General features: G+C 41.3%; 1 protein-coding gene across 1 annotated transcript; it reads right to left on the minus strand.

Moving 5' to 3' along the window:
- Positions 1 to 22419, minus strand: haus7 (HAUS augmin like complex subunit 7). Its single transcript, NM_001126608.1, is given in 10 exon segments — positions 1 to 369; positions 4812 to 4923; positions 5026 to 5235; positions 5850 to 5940; positions 10440 to 10598; positions 12764 to 12873; positions 14281 to 14342; positions 16104 to 16171; positions 18294 to 18409; positions 22276 to 22419. Coding segments are annotated over 10 exon segments (1047 nt in total). The 5' UTR covers positions 22330 to 22419; the 3' UTR covers positions 1 to 304.
- Between the last annotated feature and the right edge of the window lie 79 nt (positions 22420 to 22498).

Genomic DNA, 22498 nt, shown 5'->3' on the forward strand with positions numbered 1-22498 from the left:
TTTAACAGCAATGGGTCTTGTTTATTACTTGGTGTTTTAAAAGTAGCATCCTTAAAATGGTTATGTTTGTTATCCTACAGTCGAAATGTCTATTAATCCAGCAGACAAAACGGTATCAATGTAAAATGGATGTGTTTTCTTCATATAGGATTATCCTGGATGAACAAAGTTTTTGGTAGATGCCTTTTCCACCCTCTAATGCAATATGAAAAGGGGTAGTAGGTAGCATGCTTTTATTCCAACAGTCATTTTTAAAATACATGGTTTTTGTGGTAGCATGGAAGTTCCAATGGCTCATAGTTCTTCAGTCCTGCAATGAACTTTGTTGAAATGCCTCATAGCTCTGTCTCAGTTCCTTCATTTTCTCATCTAAAGTTATATAAAACAAACAAAAATGCCACTTGTTCATTGTAAATTTATATGGTTTCTAAATATAGTCAGGTCTGTGCCAATTATTTATTAGTGAAACTTGGCTGTACAATTAAAAGGTACACTGTATTTCCAGGCAGATTTACCACACAAAATGCATGCATTAAAGGAAACTTAAAATCACTTCCAATATTCAGTGACCCTAACTGCTTACCTCCTACCCCCAGACTTGCTCTCTTCTTTAAAAGCACACTAGTCTTGCAGTGCCACCTTCCATCTTGCTCCAGCCTCCTAGGTGAACCCTGCAGCAATGACTTGGAAAATTTACAGTTCAATTTTTTTCAGAAATTTCTGAAGTGCACATGTTACCAAGTCTTAATCCATGCAGGGCCCACTTGTGAGCATTGGGCAAGAGAGGAAATGTATGAGGATGGTTTGTTTAAAGAATAAACAAACCTTTTATGTTAAAATCCATAAAAAAGACTCTTAATAGCCCCCAAAATAACATACCTTTCTTACAACATTATCTAGTGTGAAGTAGTGCTGGGCGGTATACCGGTAAAAACCGATCACCGGTTTTTTTTTTGAAACCGATATGAATTTTCTACATACCCCCATACCGGTGTGCGTGAATACTTCCGGGTGCGCGCGTGACGTCAGCGCGCACGTGACGTCAGCGCGCGCGTGACGTCAGCGCGCACACTCTACAAAAGCGCCATCGCTAGGACGCATTCAGAGTCGGATACCAATGTGAGCTGTCGGGGGGTGCCTGGCCAGTAATTATATTTTATGTGAAGGGGATGGGGTTGTGTTTGGGGGGGTGGGATGGGGTGGGGGGGGTTATATTTATGTGAAGGGGATGGGGGGGTGTTTGGGGTGGGGGTGTGTGCGGATGGGGGGTGTTTGGGGTGGGGGGTGTGTGTGCGGATGGGGGGGTGTGTGTGCGGATGGGGGGGTGTTTGGGGTGGGGGGTGTGTGTGCGGATGGGGGGGTGTTTGGGGTGGGGGTGTGTGTGTGCGGATGGGGGGGTGGGGTGTTTGGGGTGGGGGGGTGCGTGCGTGCGTGCGGATGGGGGGGTGGGGGGGCTGCATGCGGATGGGGGGGTGTTTGGGGTGGCGGGGGGGGGTGCGGGTGGCGGGTGTTTGGGGTGGTCACCTAATCATGCATGGGGAAAAAAAAATACCGTCAAATACCGTGATACCGATATAATTTTGAAAAATACCGTGATATAAATTTTTGGTCATACCGCCCAGCACTAGTGTGAAGCTCCACCCCCTTTGTTATACTGAGCCAGGGGTCCCCAACCTTTTTAACTCATGAAAAAAATTTCAATATAAAAAAAATTGGGGGGTGACCAAAAAGGCTGTAACTCGTTATTTTGAAGCCCCTATGTGGATTGGCAGACTACAGGAGGCTCTGTTTGGTAGTACCCATGGTCTTTATGCCTCCAAAACTTGCCTCCAAGTTAGAAATTCAAGAATGAAGACCTGCTTTGAGGCCACTGGGAGCAACATGAAAGGGGAGCCACTGGTTGTGGATCACTTTTAACTGAGCCTTCCTTCTCCTTTGAATAGGAAGTTGGTGAAAAAGCTGTCTACTGCGCATGCCTGACTGATTCCCATTGGAGCAGGATGCAACGAAGATTCAGCCAGAGATATTCGTTTGTAAGCCACTCACTATAACACTGGAAGAGGCTGTAGCTTCCTAAGTGTTCCTAAACTTCTCAAAGACTGCTGCCCTTTTTAAAAATAAAATAAAAATCTTTCTTAGAAAGAGATTCACGCTAGATAAAGAAGTGACTGATTTCCACAGCATCTCTTTTTGAAAGAAAGGACATCAGACTATGGGGCACATTTACTAACCCACGAACGGGCCGAATGCGTCCGATTGCGTTTTTTTCGTAATGATCGGTATTTTGCGATTTTTTCGGAAAATTATCGCGACTTTTTCGTTACCAATACGATTTTTGCGAAAAAACGCGAGTTTTCCGTAGCCATTCCGAAAGATGCGATTTTTTCGTAGCGTTAAAACTTGCGCAAAAAGTTGTGATTTTTTCGTAGTGTTAAAACTTGCGCGAAACGTCGCGCCTTTTAAGTTTTAACGCTACGAAAAAAGCGCAACTTTTCGCGCAAGTTTTAACGCTACGTAAAAATCGCAACTTTCGGAATGGCTACGAAAAACTCGCGTTTTTTCGCGTAAATCGTATTGGTAACGAAAAAGTCGCGATAATTTCCGAAAAGTCGTAAAGGCGCCGAAAAAAATCGCAAAAAATACGAAAAAGTCGCAAAATGTTCGTTTTCCAATCGGAATTCTTCCAATTCGGTCGGAATTCGTGTCTTAGTAAATCAGCCCCTAAATGTTGGGAGAGAGGTATGTCATTTTTGGGGCAATTTAGTTTTTTTTTAGGGATTTTAAAATAACAATCCTTTGAAGAGCACCAGTCCAGATTAGTAGATTAGCAATAAGGGTCAATGGGTGTGTCAAACAAATTGGCATGGTGATTAGATGTTTCCTTCTTCTTTAATATGCTATAGACACTGATACAGCAAGGAGATACAACAGGATACAAAATAAGCAGTAGAGCTAAAATTATATGACAAAAAATAAGTTATATATATTTTGTCATATATATAGTAGTCTAAAGTATTTTTCAGGCACTTTAAAAAATATTTTAATCACACTGCTATACGAGTGAAAATAAACATAAAACAAACTACCACAGTGAATCAAGGGATTACAGTGTTGTTCCTTATATACGCCGGGTGTTAGGGAGGGCAGTGTATAGGGGCAAGAGAGGGTCTAGGACAGGGTGAAGCAGAGGACTGAGCCAGTGTCAAGGTTAAGTGATAATTTTTCCAAGTTGCCTTTATTTTTTTTTTTTAATTTATTAGAACAACCCCTTTGGCAGTATTCTTGTATGAGAAAAATACATTGGTTATTAAATACACTGGTTAATTATAAGCCATTGGTGAGGGGGCAAGGCATGGGTGCATAACCTTACATTTACCAACACCGAATGTCATCTGCTACTGAACTGCCCAAATTGCTAGTTTGTCTAGATAATACGGGTATGGGACCCATTATCCAGAATGCTCGGGACCTGGGGTTTTTCGGATAAGGGGTCTCCTACCTTAAGTCTGCTAAAAAAATTATATAAACAGTAATTAAGTCCAATAGGATTGTTTTGGCTCCAATAAGGATTAATTATATCTTGATTGGAATCAAGTACAAGGTACTGTTTTATTATGAAAAATTTGAATTATTTGATTAAAATGGAGTCTATGGGAAATGGCCTTTCCGTAATTCGGAACTTTCTGGATAATAGATTTCCGGAGGAGGGGTCGGATACCTGTACTGAAAGGGTGCCACATCCTGGATATAATTAATTGAGCTGCATAGTTCTATGTTATTTGTACTGATACTTTACTTACAATGGCCACCCCAAGTCTCCTACTGCAACCCCCTTTCCAAATTCCTACTTACTTCATTATAAAAGCAATTATATTTGTCTGACACAATCTGTCATTCATAAATCCATGCTGATTACTATTCATCATGCCATTCTCCACAACATGATCTTGGATGTGACCCCTTAAACTTTAAAGTAACTTGACCAACACAAATGTCAAACTTATGAGCCTATAACTGTCAGGCTGAGATTGTGATCCCTTTTTAAAAACTAGAATTACATCTGCTTTCTTCCGAAAAAAAAAAATCAGAAAAAGCGGCCTTGTTCACATTAACTTTGAGTAAACATTTAAGTACCATATCCTATGTTAGCAACTGATTTCATAGCCAAGCCATCTGTGTCCCAATCTAGTAGGTCTTAAAACTTTGACTCCTCTATTGTATACAGTGAAGGAAGGAGCGGATTAAACAATATTACATTTTAAACACTTAAAGGTAATACAGTCATAAAAATCCAGTTGCAGTGGTTCCATTATTCAGGTAGGTGTTTGTTGAAATTCACTGAGGTGAAAAAGAACATATCATAAGTCGAAAAAAATGAGGTTTATTTTTGTCCGACTTTCAGTTCCCTATTGGAACTTTCATCAGGGACTCCAACACCGCACCATAATACACACACTTATAAAGCTGGCTTGCAGGAGCACCCAGGTATCATCCTCTGTTAACGGTGTGCAGCTTGCTGGCAGTCTGTCATATTAACATAGGATGTTCCTTTATACAAGTCAGGGATCACCATAAACTGCACATCTGGTACTGGCATGCTTGGAAGATTTTTTCAAAATCTACTCCATTTTAATGCATATAAAATAATTTTATATTATTTGTTCCTCAAATTAAAAATATGTTGTTTTGCTAGATAAATAAAAAGTCCCCCTCAAAGTGCATTAAAGTGTAAACATCATCCACATTAAACCAGAAGGCATACTTCATAAGAAAATGTTGAGGAATAAATTAGTCAGGGATAGGTTACTCACACAGTGTGGAAATAGAGCTTCCTGACCATTTCTCCTTAGACTGATACCTCTCATTCACCACATTTACAATTTTCTCAGAAGTTTCTGTAAACTGGGCAATGGATTCAAGCTCCTATAATAAAAACAGATCAAGCATACATAAGAAATAATTATAGCATGAAACTTAGCCATGCAATAAGTAAGGAAGAATGCAGCAAGCATTACTGCACTGTACCTTGCAGCAGGTGCTAAGTGACTGGTGGACAGATTGGAAAAAAGGTCCCGCAGGGCTCATCTGAGGGGTAGGATGGCCACAGTGCTCCTGGAACTCATTCACATAAACTTGATTAAAGGCTACAGTCAGTTGATGGAAATCAGTCAAGGCCAGCCTCAGAGTCTGAATAACTTTATCACCATCAGCCACAGAGCTGCAGAGATCCACACACTGCAAAGGTAAAACTAAACAACTCATATCTGTCATTGATGAAGGGTGTTATATTTATATCAGAACTATATTAAGCTTCCCTTTCCACAGGAACATTTAGTCAGGCCTCCCTTATCTCAGAGTATAGACATTCTGTGCATTAAGCTACCAAGAAATGTCCTCCCCTTTAGGCAAAACAGGAATTGTTTGTCCATATATTGCAATATGCATTTTCCGAAGTTACACGAAATTGCCTGTAAAAGGAAACTTTGCGCAACTTTGTATTACCAAAGTGATGTGAAGGGCTAGGTGGAAAGCCTTTTCAGATAGGTTAGTCGCCTGAGATAGATCTCTGCTATCTCTCAACCGCTCCATAGGACATCAGCCCAAGAGGATCCTTCACATAAAAGCAGCAGGTGGTGGAAGCAAGGCTATTTTAATTCAAAGCTCATTATCGCTGTTTAAACTAAAAAAAGGCTGGAAAAGGAACGGTAATAAAGGTAAAATGTTCTAGTGACATATTTATCAATTTATAATGAAAATGTATTAAGTAACTATGTAGAATTTCTATAGAAAACATGTTCTTGCTAATTCTTCAACTTAAAAAGAAAAAAATAGGGAATGTACTTGCTCACCTCTTCTTTTAATGCTTCTAGCGATAAAGAAATTTCCTGTAAAGCTTCTACAGAATTGCTCATATTTTTTCCCATGCTAGTCTGGGGTGCCCTGGAAACATGACAAGTTAAGCAAGAGTGTTTATATTTACTTAATATAGACACAACTCTTAAACAGCACATGATTATTGAAAGATTAGCAACATTTCACTTTTAGTAAATGATAAAAGTATTGTTACTTGTAAATACAAAAACAAAATATTTTATATGGGATATATGGACTCTATCTACAAGTCATTGCCCTGGCAACATTAATTAGGAGGTTTCGTCTGGAAAAGGTGATTTTGGACTCAATGGAAAATCCTTTTCTCGTAGGCCCGAACTGTCAGTGCAGACGTCAGGGGTTTTTTCTTCATTCACCTCTGGAGGCAGGACAGAGAATTGAATTTGGTGACTCCTAGTGCTTCGAGGCTATCATGTCTACCTTCATGTCTACCTTCATGTCTACCTTCATGTCTACCTTCAGTGCTCCGATAGTCCGCTTCCCAATTCTGCATCCCTGGTATGAATACCGCTGAGATGCTAGGGACTGTGTGTTCTGCTTAGGCAAGTATGAATGACACCTCCTGCATGGCCAATTTGCTGTGAGTGCCTCCTTGTTTGTTGACATACACCCAGGGCCGCCATCAGGGGGGCACAGGGGGGACTGTTGTCCCGGGCCCCGACGATCGTCGCTTTAAAGGGGGCCCGGCCGTGATACAGTTTTTAAGGTCGGGCCCCCTTTAAAAAATTACGGCACCTGTCATTGGTGGTCAGCGGGAAAATTGAGTCTTATGGCTTAAGGTACTGTTCCTGATCCAACAGCATGTCCAGCTCCGGTACCTCCACCACCTCTACTTCCGCAGCCATCTTCCTCAGCAGCCCAAACCAATCAACACCGGTTCTAGGCTTTCCGTCACACCAAAGGATTCTGTCTGACAAGTTAGCCAACTTCAGAGCTTGTACAATAGGCCAGCGCGGTCACAAGTCCAGCTGCAGCGATACATTGTACTTGGCAGGATGATTGATGTCCGCTTCCGCTTATCACTCAACTTAGTGTCCTATTCGGTTGTAAGTTAAATTTATAGCTATATTTATATCCCGTCTGCCCCAGGCTATTCTTCTACTTATTGGGGTTCTGTAATTGGCAGCCATTAGGGAAAATATGTGTAACTTGTTATTATAATCATTATTTATATAGTTCAAGCGAGGGGGAGCCACAGGAAGCTGGAGGATGCTGGGGGGAGCAGGGGGAGCCGCAGGAAGCAGGAGGATGCTGGGTGGGAGCAGGGGGAGCCGCAGGAAGCAGGAGGAGTCTGGGTGGGAGCAGGAGGATGCTGGGAGTAGCAGGGGGAGCCGCAGGAAGCAGGAGGATGTGGGAGCTGGAGGATGCTGGGAGGGAGCAGGGGGAGCCGCAGGAAGCAGGAGGACGCTGGGTGGGAGCAGGAGGATGCTGGGGGTAGCAGGGGGAGCCGCAGGAATTAGGAGGACGGTGGGTGGGAGCTGGAGGATGCTGGGGGGGAGATGGATGCAGTGGGGAGTGGGCCATAGTATGAGGACACTGGGGAGTCCCTGAGCTGGCTAGCAACATTTTAGGGGGGCCCTGGCTACCAATGTTTTTCAGGGGCCCTGGCTGCCAATGTTTTTCAGGGGCCCTGGCTGCCAATGTTTTTCAGGGGCCCTGGCTGCCAATGTTTTTCAGGGGCCCTGGCTGCCAATGTCTGTGTGTCCTTTGTACTGATGGGAGGGACCGCTGGGGACCCAGAAAATTTTGTTGTGAAGGGCCCTGTGATTTCTGATGGCATTCTGCATACATCACAGCTGTCGCATTCTCCAACTGTATTCGCTGGTAGGCCTGTTGACCAGTTTTCCAGTGCTATCTTTCAAAGTTCCAACACATTGATGGATAGGAGGCTCTCTTCTTGGACCCGGTCCCTTGGAGTGTGAAGTTTTGGTATACCGCCCCCCATCCCTAAGGCTGGCAACTTTCTAGGTAATGCCTGCCCAACTGTTCCCTTACCGAAGGTTGTCTTCCCTCATCTACCAGCGGAGGCTGTCCTTGGTTGCCTGCGAAATGGGAATTCTGTAGTAAGTCTTGATGGTTCCTGTTCCAGTATTGTAGAAAGTTGTGTTGTAGGGGTCTGAGATGAAATTTGGCAAAAAGTATGGCCTCAAGAGTCGATATCGTGAGGCCCAGGAGGCGCAAACAGTCCTCTTCCGAGGTTCTTTCCTTGGCGCAAAATGATTGGGTTGTCAAGAGTGCTTGTGTTGCCATGGGTGCCTTTATCAGGAGTTCGTCAAGGTATGGTATGATATGTACCCCCAGGGATCTCAGGTAAGCCATTAGGTTTAAGAACTTTGGTGAAAACATGTGGAACAGTACATAGTCCAAAGGTAGCACCGTAAATTGATAGTGAGAGTTCTTAATGGCAAATCAGAGAAATTTTCTCGAGTGCAGGCAAACCCTCTTTCTTTCATACTAGGAATAGATTGGAGTATTTGTGAGATTCTGGAATTTCTTCTATTACCCCCATTAGCAGCAGTGTATGCACTACTTCTTGGAGTAAATGCTCTCTGGGCAGCAGTGGATGATGGGAGAAACCTTCCTGCCAGAAGGTATGGGGATTAGGGTATCCTGTAACCTTGTGGAATGATGGTCAATACCAAAGTTTCTGTAACAAGTGTCTTCCATGTCCTGAGAAATTGTTGAAGTCTGTCCGCTACCTTCTGTGTCCTTTTTGGATGAGCCGAGTCAAGCAGAATTGGGCTTGCTGGTGTTAGGTTTCTTGCTGTTGCGTACTTGCTGTTGCCAGGTAGGTCTGTCTTGTCTGGTACCTTGGTCAGACGGGGAGTTTCTGAAGTTTGGATGAAAGGAACAAAATGGCCTATTTTGTGAGGCCCATCCTCTTCTCCCAGAGTGTCTGTCTATTGAGTCAAACTTGGGTTTCTTCCCATCCAATGTCTTAGCCACAAGGCTCTGCGCACCACAGCTGCATTGGCAGTTGTTCTGGCTGCCAGTTTGGCAATTTCCTTTGCAGCCTCTATAAGGAAGGACAAGGTGGTAGACAGTTTTGCAAACTCTGCCTGCAGTTGTTGCCTAACTGATGGTGGATGGCTGGCCAATTCCTGTGCCCAGTGTCTGGCTGTGCAGGCTAGGCCTGCTGAAGCAGCCATGGGTCTGAGTATTCCTGTGTAGGACCGTTTGAGCAAGGATTCCATTTGGTGAACTAATAGGTCCTTGAATGCAGCCTCTTCGGCCGATAGTGCCGTTTGTCGGGATAGTCAGGCATCTGCCAAATCTGCCTTCAGAGCTTTGTCCCACTTCTGGTGTTCTTCAGGTACAGGATAAGTTTTGAAGAATCTCTGTGTGAGCGCGATACGACGCTCCGGGTGAGTCCACTCAGTTTCAATCCCTTGGGTGAGAGAATTAAAGATCGGGAATGACAATTTATATTTCTTTTGAATTCCCAATAGTTTACCTGCCTTAGACAGGGCCACCGTCTCATCCTTAATTTCTAACGTCTGCATCATCTCTCTCAGCAATCTTTTAGATACTTCTGGGGTAGCAGAAGATGGTCCATCCTCCTCGCAGTCTGAGTCTGAATGAGGTTGAGAATGGGTTGAAAAATCTGATTTCTGGCTAGATGTCATCCTCTGATTCGAAGATGTTAAAATTACAGCAGCCTTATGCTTCCTGTTATCCCGGGTCCTAAAGCGCCCCCCTTGGAAAGGTGGTGGTTGAACAGTGTTCATAATCCATTGTATGAACTCCCCAAACTAAGCCAGCACCTGGGCCGATCTATGAGCAGATGGATTTGAGTCCCATGGCATGGGTATGGGGGCCTGCACTGTAGGCGACTGGGTAATAGCTGGAGTTGGTGGTAGTGGTGAATTAGTAGGGGAAATGTTTGGTGTTGAAGCTGGGTCCTGTAAAGGGTCTGCGGTATTTGTGGTGAGAGAATTGTTGGCTTGGGTATAGATGCTGACTTTGAGGCAGGCCTGCAATCAGAGCAATACTTAATATTCTGACAATGTCTTCCAGTCAGAATCATTTAAAGGAACAGTAACATCAAAAAATTAAAGTGTTTTTAAGTAATTAAAATATAATGTGCTGTTGCTCTGCAAAAAAACTGGTGTTTTTGCTACAGAAAAGCTACAATATAAATAAGCTGCTGTGTAGCCATGGGGGCAGCCATTCAAGCTGGAAAAAAGGCACAGGTTACATAGCAGATAACTAGTAGATAAGCCCCATATAATGGGGGTTTATCTGTTATCTGCTAAGTAACCTGTGCCTTTTCTCAATTGAATGGCTGCCCCCATGGCTACACAGCAGCTAACTTATATAAACTATAGTAGTCTTTCTGAGACAAACACACCAGTTGGAGCAATGCAGGGCAACAGTACATTATATTGTTATTACTTTTATACACTTTTATTTTTTGGTGTTACTGTTCCTGTAAGTTTCCCTGTGCACTACATGATATTGTGGCATTTTTGCAGTGTGTCACATTACATAACCTAATGCTCAAATCAGTGAGTGGTAACAAAAACCATTAAAAAAAAAAAACTCACCTTTTCTGAAGAGATTCCTCAGCCGTTAGAATAGGTTTGAAGTCTGCAGGCCAGGGGTTGCACTCAGGGCTAAGGGTGGCATAAAAATGAGGACTGGAAAATAATTCTTTCAAAAACTCTTCGTTTTCTCGAATGCAGGTTACAATATTTTTTTCTGTGCTGAGAAACATAGTATGGAGAAAATATGGAAGAGCTGTATTTATGCTTCTAATTTTTATTTTATAAGCATACACCAAATGTCCTTTATTACAACATAATTGCAATAAACTGAAGTATTGACAGATAATCCCTGCTCTAAATGACCATGTAACATGAAACCATGTAACAAGGTAATGATTGATTTGCACCCTTGTTTTTCAAGTCAGGTATCACATAATACTGCAAAGCTTTGAACTGTGACTCTTTGTGACTCTATTAACAAACATAAACCCTCCAAAATTTTGAATCAGTCTCCAGATTTTTTTTTAGGTGAAAGAAAGAATTTACAGACACTATGACAATATTTTGTTTAAATGACAAAAATACAAATTCCTTCCCATTTTTTTTTTAAAATAGTGTAAAGGTCACTGTAACTTTCTCCCTGTTGCAACTCAGATCTCAGCTCTTATGCTTTGCATTGTCACCCAATATTTATTTCACAATTCAGCTACACCATGGAGATTTATTAGTATATTAAAGGAAAAGAAAAAAGTACTCAAACACCATAATGTCAACAGATTGTCCTGAATATGGCAATTTAGAATGCTTTTTTGTAAAATAGTGAAGTACAACCCAATAAACAGCCACTTTATTTTTTTTAATGACAGGAGCCATCTTTGGAACAAAGTCACTTTTTGTTTTGCGTGCACCTACCTGCCTACCTGTAATGTGAAGATGCTTTACAACTGTATCAGCTATATGTAGGAATATATGCATTTATTTTTCTTTTTAATAGGGATACTCCAAATTAAATATTTGGTCTGGGATTCAGCGGAATCTGAGCAATTTTGAGCAGCATTCAAATTTGACAGCTCAACCGAATCCAGCTGCACTTCAAAACTCTAAGGGCAGTGGCATACGGAGAGATTAGTCGTTTGCGATAAATCTTCACTATTGCAGGCGACTAATTTCCCCGACATGCCATCCCACCAGCAAGAATCTAAATTGCCGGTGGGATGGCATGCGCGTTGCTTCAGTTTTCTGAAGTCGGCCTAAGTTTCCTTGCTGGCGACCAGAGCGATGCGTATACCATCCCATTGGTGATTTACATTCTTGCTGGTGGGATGGCATGTCAGGGAGATTACTCGCCCACAACAGTGAAGATTTATTGCGGGCGACTAATCTCCCCTTAGCTCCCCTAAAGAGCTAAACACTACAAGTTTTTTCCCAATTGTTATTTATTTCTAGAATTTTCCCCTTAAACTCTGTAGTCTTTGGTGGCCACCCCTAAGGAATAATCCAAATTTAGATCTCTTCTATAAGGGTTGATCCCTAAAGAGGGAGTGTGTGCCATCATTCTTGACTTTTTAGCAATAATTCCAGGCAGTGTCATTCTGTGGCTACAAAAGCAAATAAAATACTGCCTTGTATAAAAAAGGGCTTTGGCTCAACGGATGAAAATATAATTTTGCCTCTTTATAGATCTCTGGTAAGGCCTCATCTTGCGTTTGCAGCGCAGTTTTGGGCTCCTGTCCTTAAGAAGGATATTAATTAGGAGAGAGTGCAGAGACTGCAACTAAACTGGTAAAGAGCATGGAAGATTTAAACTATTATTATTATTATTATTATTATTATTAACATTTATTTATAAAGCGCCAACATATTCCAAAACTATGAGGTTAGACTGTCATGGTTGCGGTTGTTTTCTCTGGAAAAAAGGCGCTTGCGAGGGGACACAATTACATTAGAGAGGATTATAGGCAGATGGGGGGGGTTCTTTTTTCCCATAAAAAAAGAACAGTGTACCAGGGGCCACCCCTTTAGATTAGAGGCACAGAACTTTCATTTGCGAGGTTTTGGAATGCCTTTTCTAGTGATGTTGTAATAGCAGATTCTGTTAATGTCTGTTAATGGCTTGGATGAGTTCTTGAACAAGCATAATATCCAAGGTTATTGTGATACTAAAATGTACAGTTAGTATTGATGTTGTTACAACAAAACAAAGTTTATGCGAAGACAATTTTATGATCTACTTAAAATCAATTTAATTTCAGGTGTCAGTATCTCTTTAAGGGGAGTCAAACCATATAAAATCAGTCATATCATAGTAATTTCATACAAGTTTCGCTATAATGTCACCCCTACAGGCATAAAAAAAACTGATAAGAAAATATTTATAATACTACCTGTGAGACAACGATTCAAGTGTGACATTATTTGAAATTATGTCAGGAAACTGGATGACATCCAATAGCTGCTCTATAAAGGAGATCTGTTTGAGAGGGCTGGCATGTCCCTACAAAAAAGGCAAAGTTTATTCTATAAAAAAAAAAATGGGATCTGAAACAATACATAGATAATTTTTTAGAATGTAATAGATGTAGTTCTAAGGCGATCAGTTAAAAAAATTGCATTTTGTTTTATTTATTTTTTTTGAATATTCATGCTTTACTTTAGAGCAGTGCTGCCCAACTTCTGTTGTACCGAGGGCCGAAATTTTTCCGACCTACGTGGTGGAGGGCCGATAATGGAAGCCAGTTTTGACCACTCCCCTTTTTGAAACTGCACCCACTTGAAACCACACCCATGTTATCACATGACCATACCCATATTAATGGTTGTAGTACAGCAAAAACCTGCCATACTCTGCCTGCCCTACCCTGCCTGTGTGCCATACTCTGCCTTCCCTACCCGTGTGTGCCATACTCTGCCTGCCCTACCCTGCCTGCGTGCCATACTTTCACTGTGTGTGCCATTCTTGGCTGGTTTGTGCCATACTTGGCCTGTGTGTGCCATACTCTGCCTGCCCTACCCTGCCTGTGTGTGCCATACTCTGCCTTCCCTACCCTGCCTGTGTGTGCCATACTCTGCCTTCCCTACCCTGCCTGCGTGTGCCATACTTTCACTGTGTGTGCCATTCTTGGCTGGTTTGTGCCAAACTTGGCCTGTGTGTGCCATACTCTGCCTGCCCTACTCTACCTGTGTGAGCCATACTCTGCCTTCCCTACCCTGCCTGTGTGTGCCATACTCTGCTTGCCGTATGCTGCCTGTGTGTATGGCACACACAGGCAGCCTACAGTGACACAATGCTGGCACTGCTCCAACAGTCTGCACAATAACTATATATTTAAAAACTTTTTAATTGCAGTACCACCTCAGTATATGTTCTTTTTGTAGTATGCAGGGATTATTTGTGGGTTTCTACTGCTCCTGAGGTGTGAACAGGGGAACAATGTGGGTGATTACAGCCTGAGCCTGAGGTGTGAACACTGCAGGGGGTGAACAATGCAGAGATTAAAAGGTGTGAACAACACAGGGGATTACATATTTAAACAATACAGCCTGATTACAGCCTGAATCTGAGGTGAGAACCATGCAGGGGGGGGGCAGTTAATCTCAGTACTGATACCATTTAAAGCTTACACAAGTAAGCCATCAAAGCAGCCAGACAGGTGGGGGGCCACACAGAGGGGGGCCGCCGGTTGGACAGCACTGCTTTAGAGCACAGAGATACAACTCCTCAGGTAGATACATTTGAAAATAGTACATATGGTCTATGAGTCTGTCTATTTTGAGACCCCAAAGTATATTGTATGTACACATGTCATTTCTTGCATTTAAATTACTTAAAAAACACACTGTATGTATAACTAAATGACCCATCCTTGATCTCTACCTTAGCTAGTCATAAACTATAACTTACTTTAATTAGATCCAGGTCATCAAAATGGCAAAGCATGAGGTCAAAGCAAAGCTTGGCAATTTCTGTGTTAAAAAAAAAACAGGTGACTGGTTCAGGTGTTTAGAATATCTGCAAATATTTATAGTTGATTAGCACATCAGAGATTCTTAGATACCCTTTAACCCTAAACCCAAAAAACACAATTAATGTAAACTAAACCAGGGTGCTTCTTTGAGCACTTTTGTAATAGACAACCGTGACAACCGGCTTGGATGTAAATCACCAGTGGGATGGCATATGCGGCCCATGATTTCCCAAAATCGTGGAAGTTGCCTTGAGAGGAAACTTCCGCGATTTCGGGAAATCGTAAGCCGCATATGCCATCTCCCCGGCGATTTACATTCAAGACGGTGGGAGGACAAGGGAGATTTGTTGTGAGCGACTAATCTCCCCGTCTGCCAAGGCCCTTAGGGTCGCTGACACTCTTGGCCATAAAATATGCAATATTGACGAGAGCCAACATCAGTTTGTGTATAGCTAGCTTAACACAGTTTTTTTTTAGTTATCCTTACAAGAATTTAAAACTTTGAGCATTTCTGTCAAAGACTGAGCAAGATACATTTAAGTATCTTCCAAGACAGCACTTCTCAATTTAACTTTCAGCCTTACTATAAGCCTTACGGCAGTATCTTAGCAACATTTTAAGTGACCCTCAACTCCTTCAATCATCATACAGTTAATATTCTCAGGTACTTTAAACACTATCAACAAGCACATAATTTACTTATACACAGCTTTGAATTGCTACAGTTTTAGAAAGAAACACTTATCTGGCTCTACATGGTATGGGATCCCTTATCCAGAAAGCTCAGAATTATAAGGCCATCTACCAAACAAATAATAATTTCCATCATCTCTGTTATAATAAAACAGTACCTCCTACTTGAGGTCACTAAGCTGAATCATATTGGTGGCAAAACAATCCTATTGGGTTTATTAAATGTTTAAATAATTTAACCAGACTTAATCTATGGAGATTCAACATTTAAAAAACCTCCCAGAAAACCACAGCTCCAAAGCATTTTGGATAACAGATCCCATACCTACATAGTACAAAGAACTCCACCTACAATAATAATACTAAAATCAATGTACAGTTTTAAGTCATATTCTATGCTAAGACCATGGGGAACCAAAGATCATAATTCCCTTACCCACAGAGCTTCCTAACAAAGCAAATGCAATTCCCTAGTACCATCACTTCTCAACTTCTGTACCACATCAAGTACTTGAAACTACAAATGGCTTCTGTTTTGCTGAAGCAAAACATAGCATAGCTACTGTGAAGGATGTATTTATTCTTAACATCTGTCAAGGCAGAAATACAGTTTTGCTCCCAAATGTCACCAATTCCCAGGAAAGCCAGGCTGGGGATGCAATTTATTCTACTATAGGGAAAGCACTGATTCAGCCACAGGGGGTTTGGTAAAGAAGGATGAGTATTTTAATCACATCATGAGTGGGCTGCCAAACTGCTTTTTGCATCTTAAGCAACAGGCTGAGGGCAATACACTTAGGGGCATATTTATTATAATGTGTAAGGAATGTTGCCCATAGCAAACAATCAAAATTTGAAAGGCTGCCTAAAAGGTTAGAAAATAAAAGCAAAGATCTGATTGGTTGTTATGGGCAACATCACAAGTTGGCTAACACACTATAATAAATATGCCCCTTACTCTGCAGTTGCTGCAGTGAGACCAGCTTTCATATGAGCATGAAAACAAACAGGACATTTTGGAATTTTTTCAAGTTTGTGTGCAAGATGTAAGTGTATATCAACAAACCTTTTACTTTAATGTCTGTTTGAGATTCCTTTAAAGATGATAACTGTTCTTGAACAGGAGGGTAAATTCTGCAGAGAAAAAAATATTTAAACCTATATCATAAGAACAAGAGAATTAAAAATATTAAAAGAGCAAATAGCCAAGGACAGACCCCTGCAGTACTCCACTAACAACACTGGTCCAACACTGCCCATCTCTACATTTATGCTGACCTCCATATGAAAGGCAATTATATTTGTCTGACAAGAGCTACTGCGCAAAAAAACAACCCATGATGGCACAAATTCAAATAATTATTTGCAATTCAAGCTTCAAAAACTTGCCTACCACTCATGTCAAACGAATAGGCCTATAGTTTTCAGAGCGAAAACAGGATAAATGACAGTACCACATTAGAAGTCACCAATCTCTTCTGCAGAGAATCCTGCAAAACCACTAAAGTGGTTTGGGAATCACAGAGCTGAGTTCTTTTAGTACGATGAATAACACCCAATCCCGCACCTTTGTTTACTTCCACAAATTCTAGACTCTTTTGATATTCAGTCATCATCCAGCCATTAATCGTTATATTATTAGTACTGGGAAAAAATGAAATCTATAATAGCTTGTTCCTCAGCTGTGTAGAGCTAATCTGACATACTTTACAACTGTGGGGATCAGATGTGGATCCTACAAAATCTAGTGCTGTTGCACATCAAAATTTTGATAAATTAAGTCTATGCACTTTGGCAGAGATAAAATAAAGTATGCTGTGCTGGGGCCTACTTAATTAAGGAGAATCTGAGAATTTTTGTGGATAACAAAATGTGAAACTCTAGTGTCTGTCAGTCAGTGGCTACTAAATAGAATATAGCAATATCTTGCATTAAAGGACATGTAAAGCCCACACACAAAAATGTAATCAGTGAACAGCCTTTTTGAAATCTTTCAATACCTGACACACTGGTGGTCCAGAGGTTAATAGTAAGGCTGCAGCGTCTCCTTAATCACTTAGATTTCCTTCTCCTGTTACCCACTTGGCCCCCACCCTCAGGAGTTTGCTTTGACTTCTGGCTTGTGGGCATGCTCAGTTGTTCTAAGCTCAGATTACTAAACATGTCTATCAGGAAGAGATGGCATTGCTGGTTTCCATAGAAACTCAGCTCTAGCTGTCTGCTTCAATTTTTTTCTCCTAACTTTCTCTCCTGAGCTCAGCTCAAACAAAGCAGAACTTTTATCAGACAGTTCTGCCTGTGTGAGCCTGTATTCTTGATGAAATGTATGCTGAATAAGGGTCTTTGTGCGTGTATGCCGTTTGCAGATTTAAATGTATCTCATAATGTATCTGATTATGTATCAGAGGAAAAATGGCCACTGGGTGAAAGCTGCTATTTGCTTTAGGAAAATGTGATGGTCCTAGCAAACGGACGGAATATATGCAGTACAATTGATCCCATTTTTGTGGGGGAGACGTGCCCAACTGATACACAAGCATCATACATTGTAGCCATTGTAGGCTCCTGTGACAAGTCCTGTTTGAAGTCTTGGATGAAATGGTGAAACTTCAGGTTGGCAAAAAGTTCAGTATATAAAATGTGGCATTTTTAGCCATGTTGATTTGTAGGGTTTAGTTCTCCTTTAATGTCTTTAACAATGACCTGGATAATTTCTTGGTCACACATAATATCCAAGGCCACACTGACCTCAAGATCTACAGCTAGTCAAGTTGGTATAGGTTGGTGCATTTATATATGTGACTATCAGCAGGTCTTTTTATATACAGGTATAGGACCCATTATCCAGAATGCTCGGGACCAAGGGTATTCCGGATAAGGGGTCTTTAGTAAACCTTAGGTCTACTAAAAAACCTATAAAACATTAATTAAACCCAATATGATTGTTTTGCATCCAATAAGGATTATTTATATTAATTACAAGGAACTGTTTTATTATCAGTTTTGAAATTCTTAATTATTTGATTAAAATAGAGTCTATGGGAGACGGGCTTTCTGTAATTTGGAGCTTTCTAGATATATATATATATATATATATATATATATATATATATATATATATGCACTTGGAGTCATTTGGAGTAAATACAGCCTTTTGTATTTCATGGTTTTTTTTTTTTGCACTTGGTCATAGGCTGGATGATAAAATGCATTTAACCCACCATCTGGAATCTGTCAATGTGAAAGCAACAATTACCTTGAGCACAGCCACTGTAGGACATCCAAACGATGACTTGATGGGGTACAGAGCAGCTCATGTATACTCTGAGGATCTGTGAGATACACACCCTCTAAACATGGACAGGAGAGCTTCTGTAACAGCAAAAACAAATTAACAATAGCAATCAATAAATAGTTGTTTACAAATAAAATGTTAAAAACAACACCATAAAAATCATGACAGAATCCCTTTATTTCTCAATTACACTGTTTACATTTCACTTACCATTTTAAATGTTAGCGTTTTGGTGTGTAGGTGCCATCTTAGTGCATTGTGCCTGAGCTTTCAGAAAGAGCCAGCACTGTACATTAGAACTGCTTTCAGGTAACCTACCATTTCGTCTACTCCATGTAACCGGAGGAGTCATGAGGGGCTTTCAAATGGGGGTCACTGACCCTGGCAGCTAAAAATTATTGCTCTGTAAGGCTACAATATTATTAATATTGTTACCTCATTACTTATCTTTCTATGCAGGCCCTCTACTATTTAAACCACTGCCTGATTGCTAGCATAAATAAGACCATTGCAATCAGCTGCTGAACAAAAAACTGAAAAATCATAAAAAATGAAGACCAATTGCACATTGTCTCAAAATATCAATGTCTATATCATATTAAAAGTTAATTTAAAGATCAACTACCACTTTAAAGGGGTGGTTATCTTCATTATTAATTTTTTAGATAGTTTTTGAAATTTTTGCTTTCTTCTGCGGACGATTTACAACTTTAATTTGGGAATCACTGACCCCTTCAGCCAAATGCCTCTGTAAAGCTACAAGTTTATCAACTTGCCTCATTGTAGTAGCCCCATAGAGATCACTCCAACTTGCAGTGCAGCAGTAAAGAATGACTGAAGTTTATCAGAACACAAGTTACATGGCTAGCCCTGTGTGAAATTTCAAAATGAAATATCGAAAAATCTATTAACTAATGTGCTTTGAAAAAACATGTTTTCCCCTAACAGTATTCCTTTAAAATGCACTGAAGTTTCTTTTTTCATAAAATTATTTTCAACTTATTTCAAAACATACAAATTGATCCCTTATGCCGGTGCTGTCCAACTTCTGTGGTACCGAGGGCTGGCCTTCATGGCGGAGGGCCAATAATGGAAACCAGTTTTGACCACTCCCCTTTTTCAAATTTCACCCACTTCAAACCAATCCCATATGCCTCCCCTGTGGGTAGCACAGCAACCCCCAGCACATAATTGCACACATTAGGGACCATGGCTATTTCCAAATGCAGAACAAACCCCTGCCAAGTTCACTTCCCACAGGCAGTATAGGGCAGGCAGAGTATGGCACACACAGGGCAGAGTATAGCACACACAGGGCAGAGTATAGCACACACAGGGCAGGCAGTACATACAGTGGCACAATGCTGTCACTACTACAGTCTAGTTGTGAACAATGCAGGGGATGAACAATGCTGGGACTAAAAGGTGTGAACAATACAGGGTATTACAGGTGAGAATGATACTCAGTACTGATAACATAAAAAGTTTACACAAAGGTAAGCAGTCACAGCAGCCAGACAGGTGGGGAGCCACGGGCCTCCAGTTGGATAGCACTGCCTTAGGCTAATGCCACACAGAGAGGTTAATCGTCCGTGATAAATCTCTGCTACCACGGGTGTCTATGTCCCAAAATGCCTTTCCATCGGCAGCCATTGGAAAGGCATATGTGTTGCTTTGTTATTCTGAAGTCACGTAAAGTTTCCCCTTACGCAGGCAACTACAAGAAATATTTACTGATTACAGTTAAATTCAAAAAAGAAATGTATAAAATACATACCATACCAAACAACAAAAGTATATCCTAATGCCACATGGTCGACCCTCCTAACACATTTTGCACCGCTGGGCACTTCATCAGAAGAGCTCTTACTATGGTGCCACAGCTGCACAACCACATCCCTCTATCACACTGCCAAGAAGGGATGGTGTTGCTCTAATATGTTGAAGTACAAATATAAATGTTCTGAATATGGTTGTATGTCCCCCACCCTCAGCACAGCATAAAGGATGAGCAGCACGACTAATATTTCCATTCGTTTGGCAGAGCAGCAAAGAATGAATAACTGTTTCTGGACTTTTTCCCAACCCTAGGCCATTGGGTCACCGCACCGGGTATGCCAACATCTATCTGCACTATTACAACTGTTTATATGCTGGATACAGAAAAAAAGGTTATACACCTTAAAGGAATAGTAACATGTAAAAATTAAACTGGGTAAAATAGACAAAATAAAAAATATTTGTAATATAGTTAGGCAAAAATGTAATCTATAAAGGCTGGAGTAGACAGATGTCTACACTACTTTCTGCTTTTGGCTCTCAAACCTCTTAGTTAGTCAGTGACTTTGGGGGGGGGGGGGCACATGGGATATAACTGTTCAGTTAGTTTGTAAGTGCGCAGGTCAGATTCGAATGCAGACTAACTGAACAGTTATGTTCCATATTTGCTTGAAGTTTCCTCTCAAGGCAACGTCGGGAAAGCGTAGTGACGCATATGCCATCCCACCGACGGTTTACATTCTTGCCGGTGGGATGGTATTGCGGGGCGACTAATCTCCCCGTCTGCAACTGCCCTTAAAGAGCTAAAAGCAGGAAGCAGAGTTCTGCCCATTATGTTAGATGTGCTCACACCAGCCTTTACAGATTACATTTTTGCCTAACTATTTTGAAAACATTTTTATTTTGTGTAGCCTATCCATTTTGCCCATTTTCATACTAAACTGTTCTTTTAAAGGACATGTAAAGCCTACATTTGCCTACAATGTATATCAGTTGGGCACGCCTCCCCCACCCAAATGGCATCATTTGCACTGCACATATCCCTTCCGCTTGCTAGCACCATCACATTTTCATAAAACAAATAGCAGCTTTCACCCGGTGGCCATTTTTCCTCTGATATATAACTGGATACATTTAAATCTGCAAACAAGCCTACACACACTGACCCTTATTCAGCATACATTTAATCAAGAATACAGGCTCACACAGGCACAACTGTCTCTGATAAAAGTTCTGCTTTGTTTGAGCTGAGCTCAGGAGAGTTGGTTGGGAGAAAAAAATTGAAGCACACAGCTAGAGCTGAGTTTCTATGGGAACCAGCAATGCCATCTCTTCACTGGCTGTTAGACTGGGGGGTGTTTAGTAATCTTAGCTTAGAACAACTGAGCATGCCCACAAGCCAACAGCCAAAGCAAATTCCTGAGGGAGGGGGCTGAGTGGGTTACAGGAGGAGAAGCAAATCTAAGTGATTAAGGGGATGTTGCAGCCTTACTATTAATCTCTGAACAACCAGTGTGGCAGGTATTGAAAGATTTCAAAGAGGCTGTTCACTGATTAAATTTTTGTGTGTGGGGTTTACATGTCCTTTAATACCTGTTTAAGTAATCCCTTTTTGATAACTATGCCCTATACAGATTAGTATGCTTACGTCTTTAGGTAGTGCTCAGTTAGATAAAAGAGTCCCTCCCTCCCACCCCTTTTGACTTGTTCTTGAATCCCCACTCCTGGCTTTACCTAAGCTGATCAGAAAACCCTGCACAACACTGATGAGCCCCAAGAAGGGCGAAACTGGTCTGTAGTTGGGAATCTGATCAGCTATTATCCTGGCTTTTGCATTGAAAACCCAGTGGGTCAGCATTAGTCTATAGGATAAACCCATGTAAATGGGACTTTTCTAAGAGCCTAAGGAATTTCTTCCCAGAATTCTGTTATGACTTACTTACATACGTATGAGGCGGTCTCCTCAACCCTTTTAGCTTGTTAGATAAAATACAAATACAGTCACACACTAAAGAGCTGTGCCACAATAAATATTGGACCAGGACTTTCCAGTCCCAAGAAAACCATGAACAGAAGACCTTACTATATACACTTCGGAAAGTTATACTAAACAGCAGTGGTTTATTATTTGCCGGGTTTGAGTGAAGCTACTGCATCTACACACCTGCAGCCGCTCATACAACGCCACAGCCGCCCCTAGCTCCTTTCCTCCCGTCATGGTGGCGCCTAGAAAAAAAAGCAGCTAACACAGAAAGCCAATGGCTGGTAATGCGACCCGCCACAATTCGTCTGTCCTTGTGGGAGGTTCCGCACGCTGGTTGGCTGACGCAATAGTCCTGTAAAATAGTTTACTGCCAGAAAGTGAGTTGGGTGTAGAGAACAGGAAG

Source organism: Xenopus tropicalis, chromosome 7 (assembly GCF_000004195.4).
Source record: "Xenopus tropicalis strain Nigerian chromosome 7, UCB_Xtro_10.0, whole genome shotgun sequence".
Classification (NCBI taxonomy): domain Eukaryota; kingdom Metazoa; phylum Chordata; class Amphibia; order Anura; family Pipidae; genus Xenopus; species Xenopus tropicalis.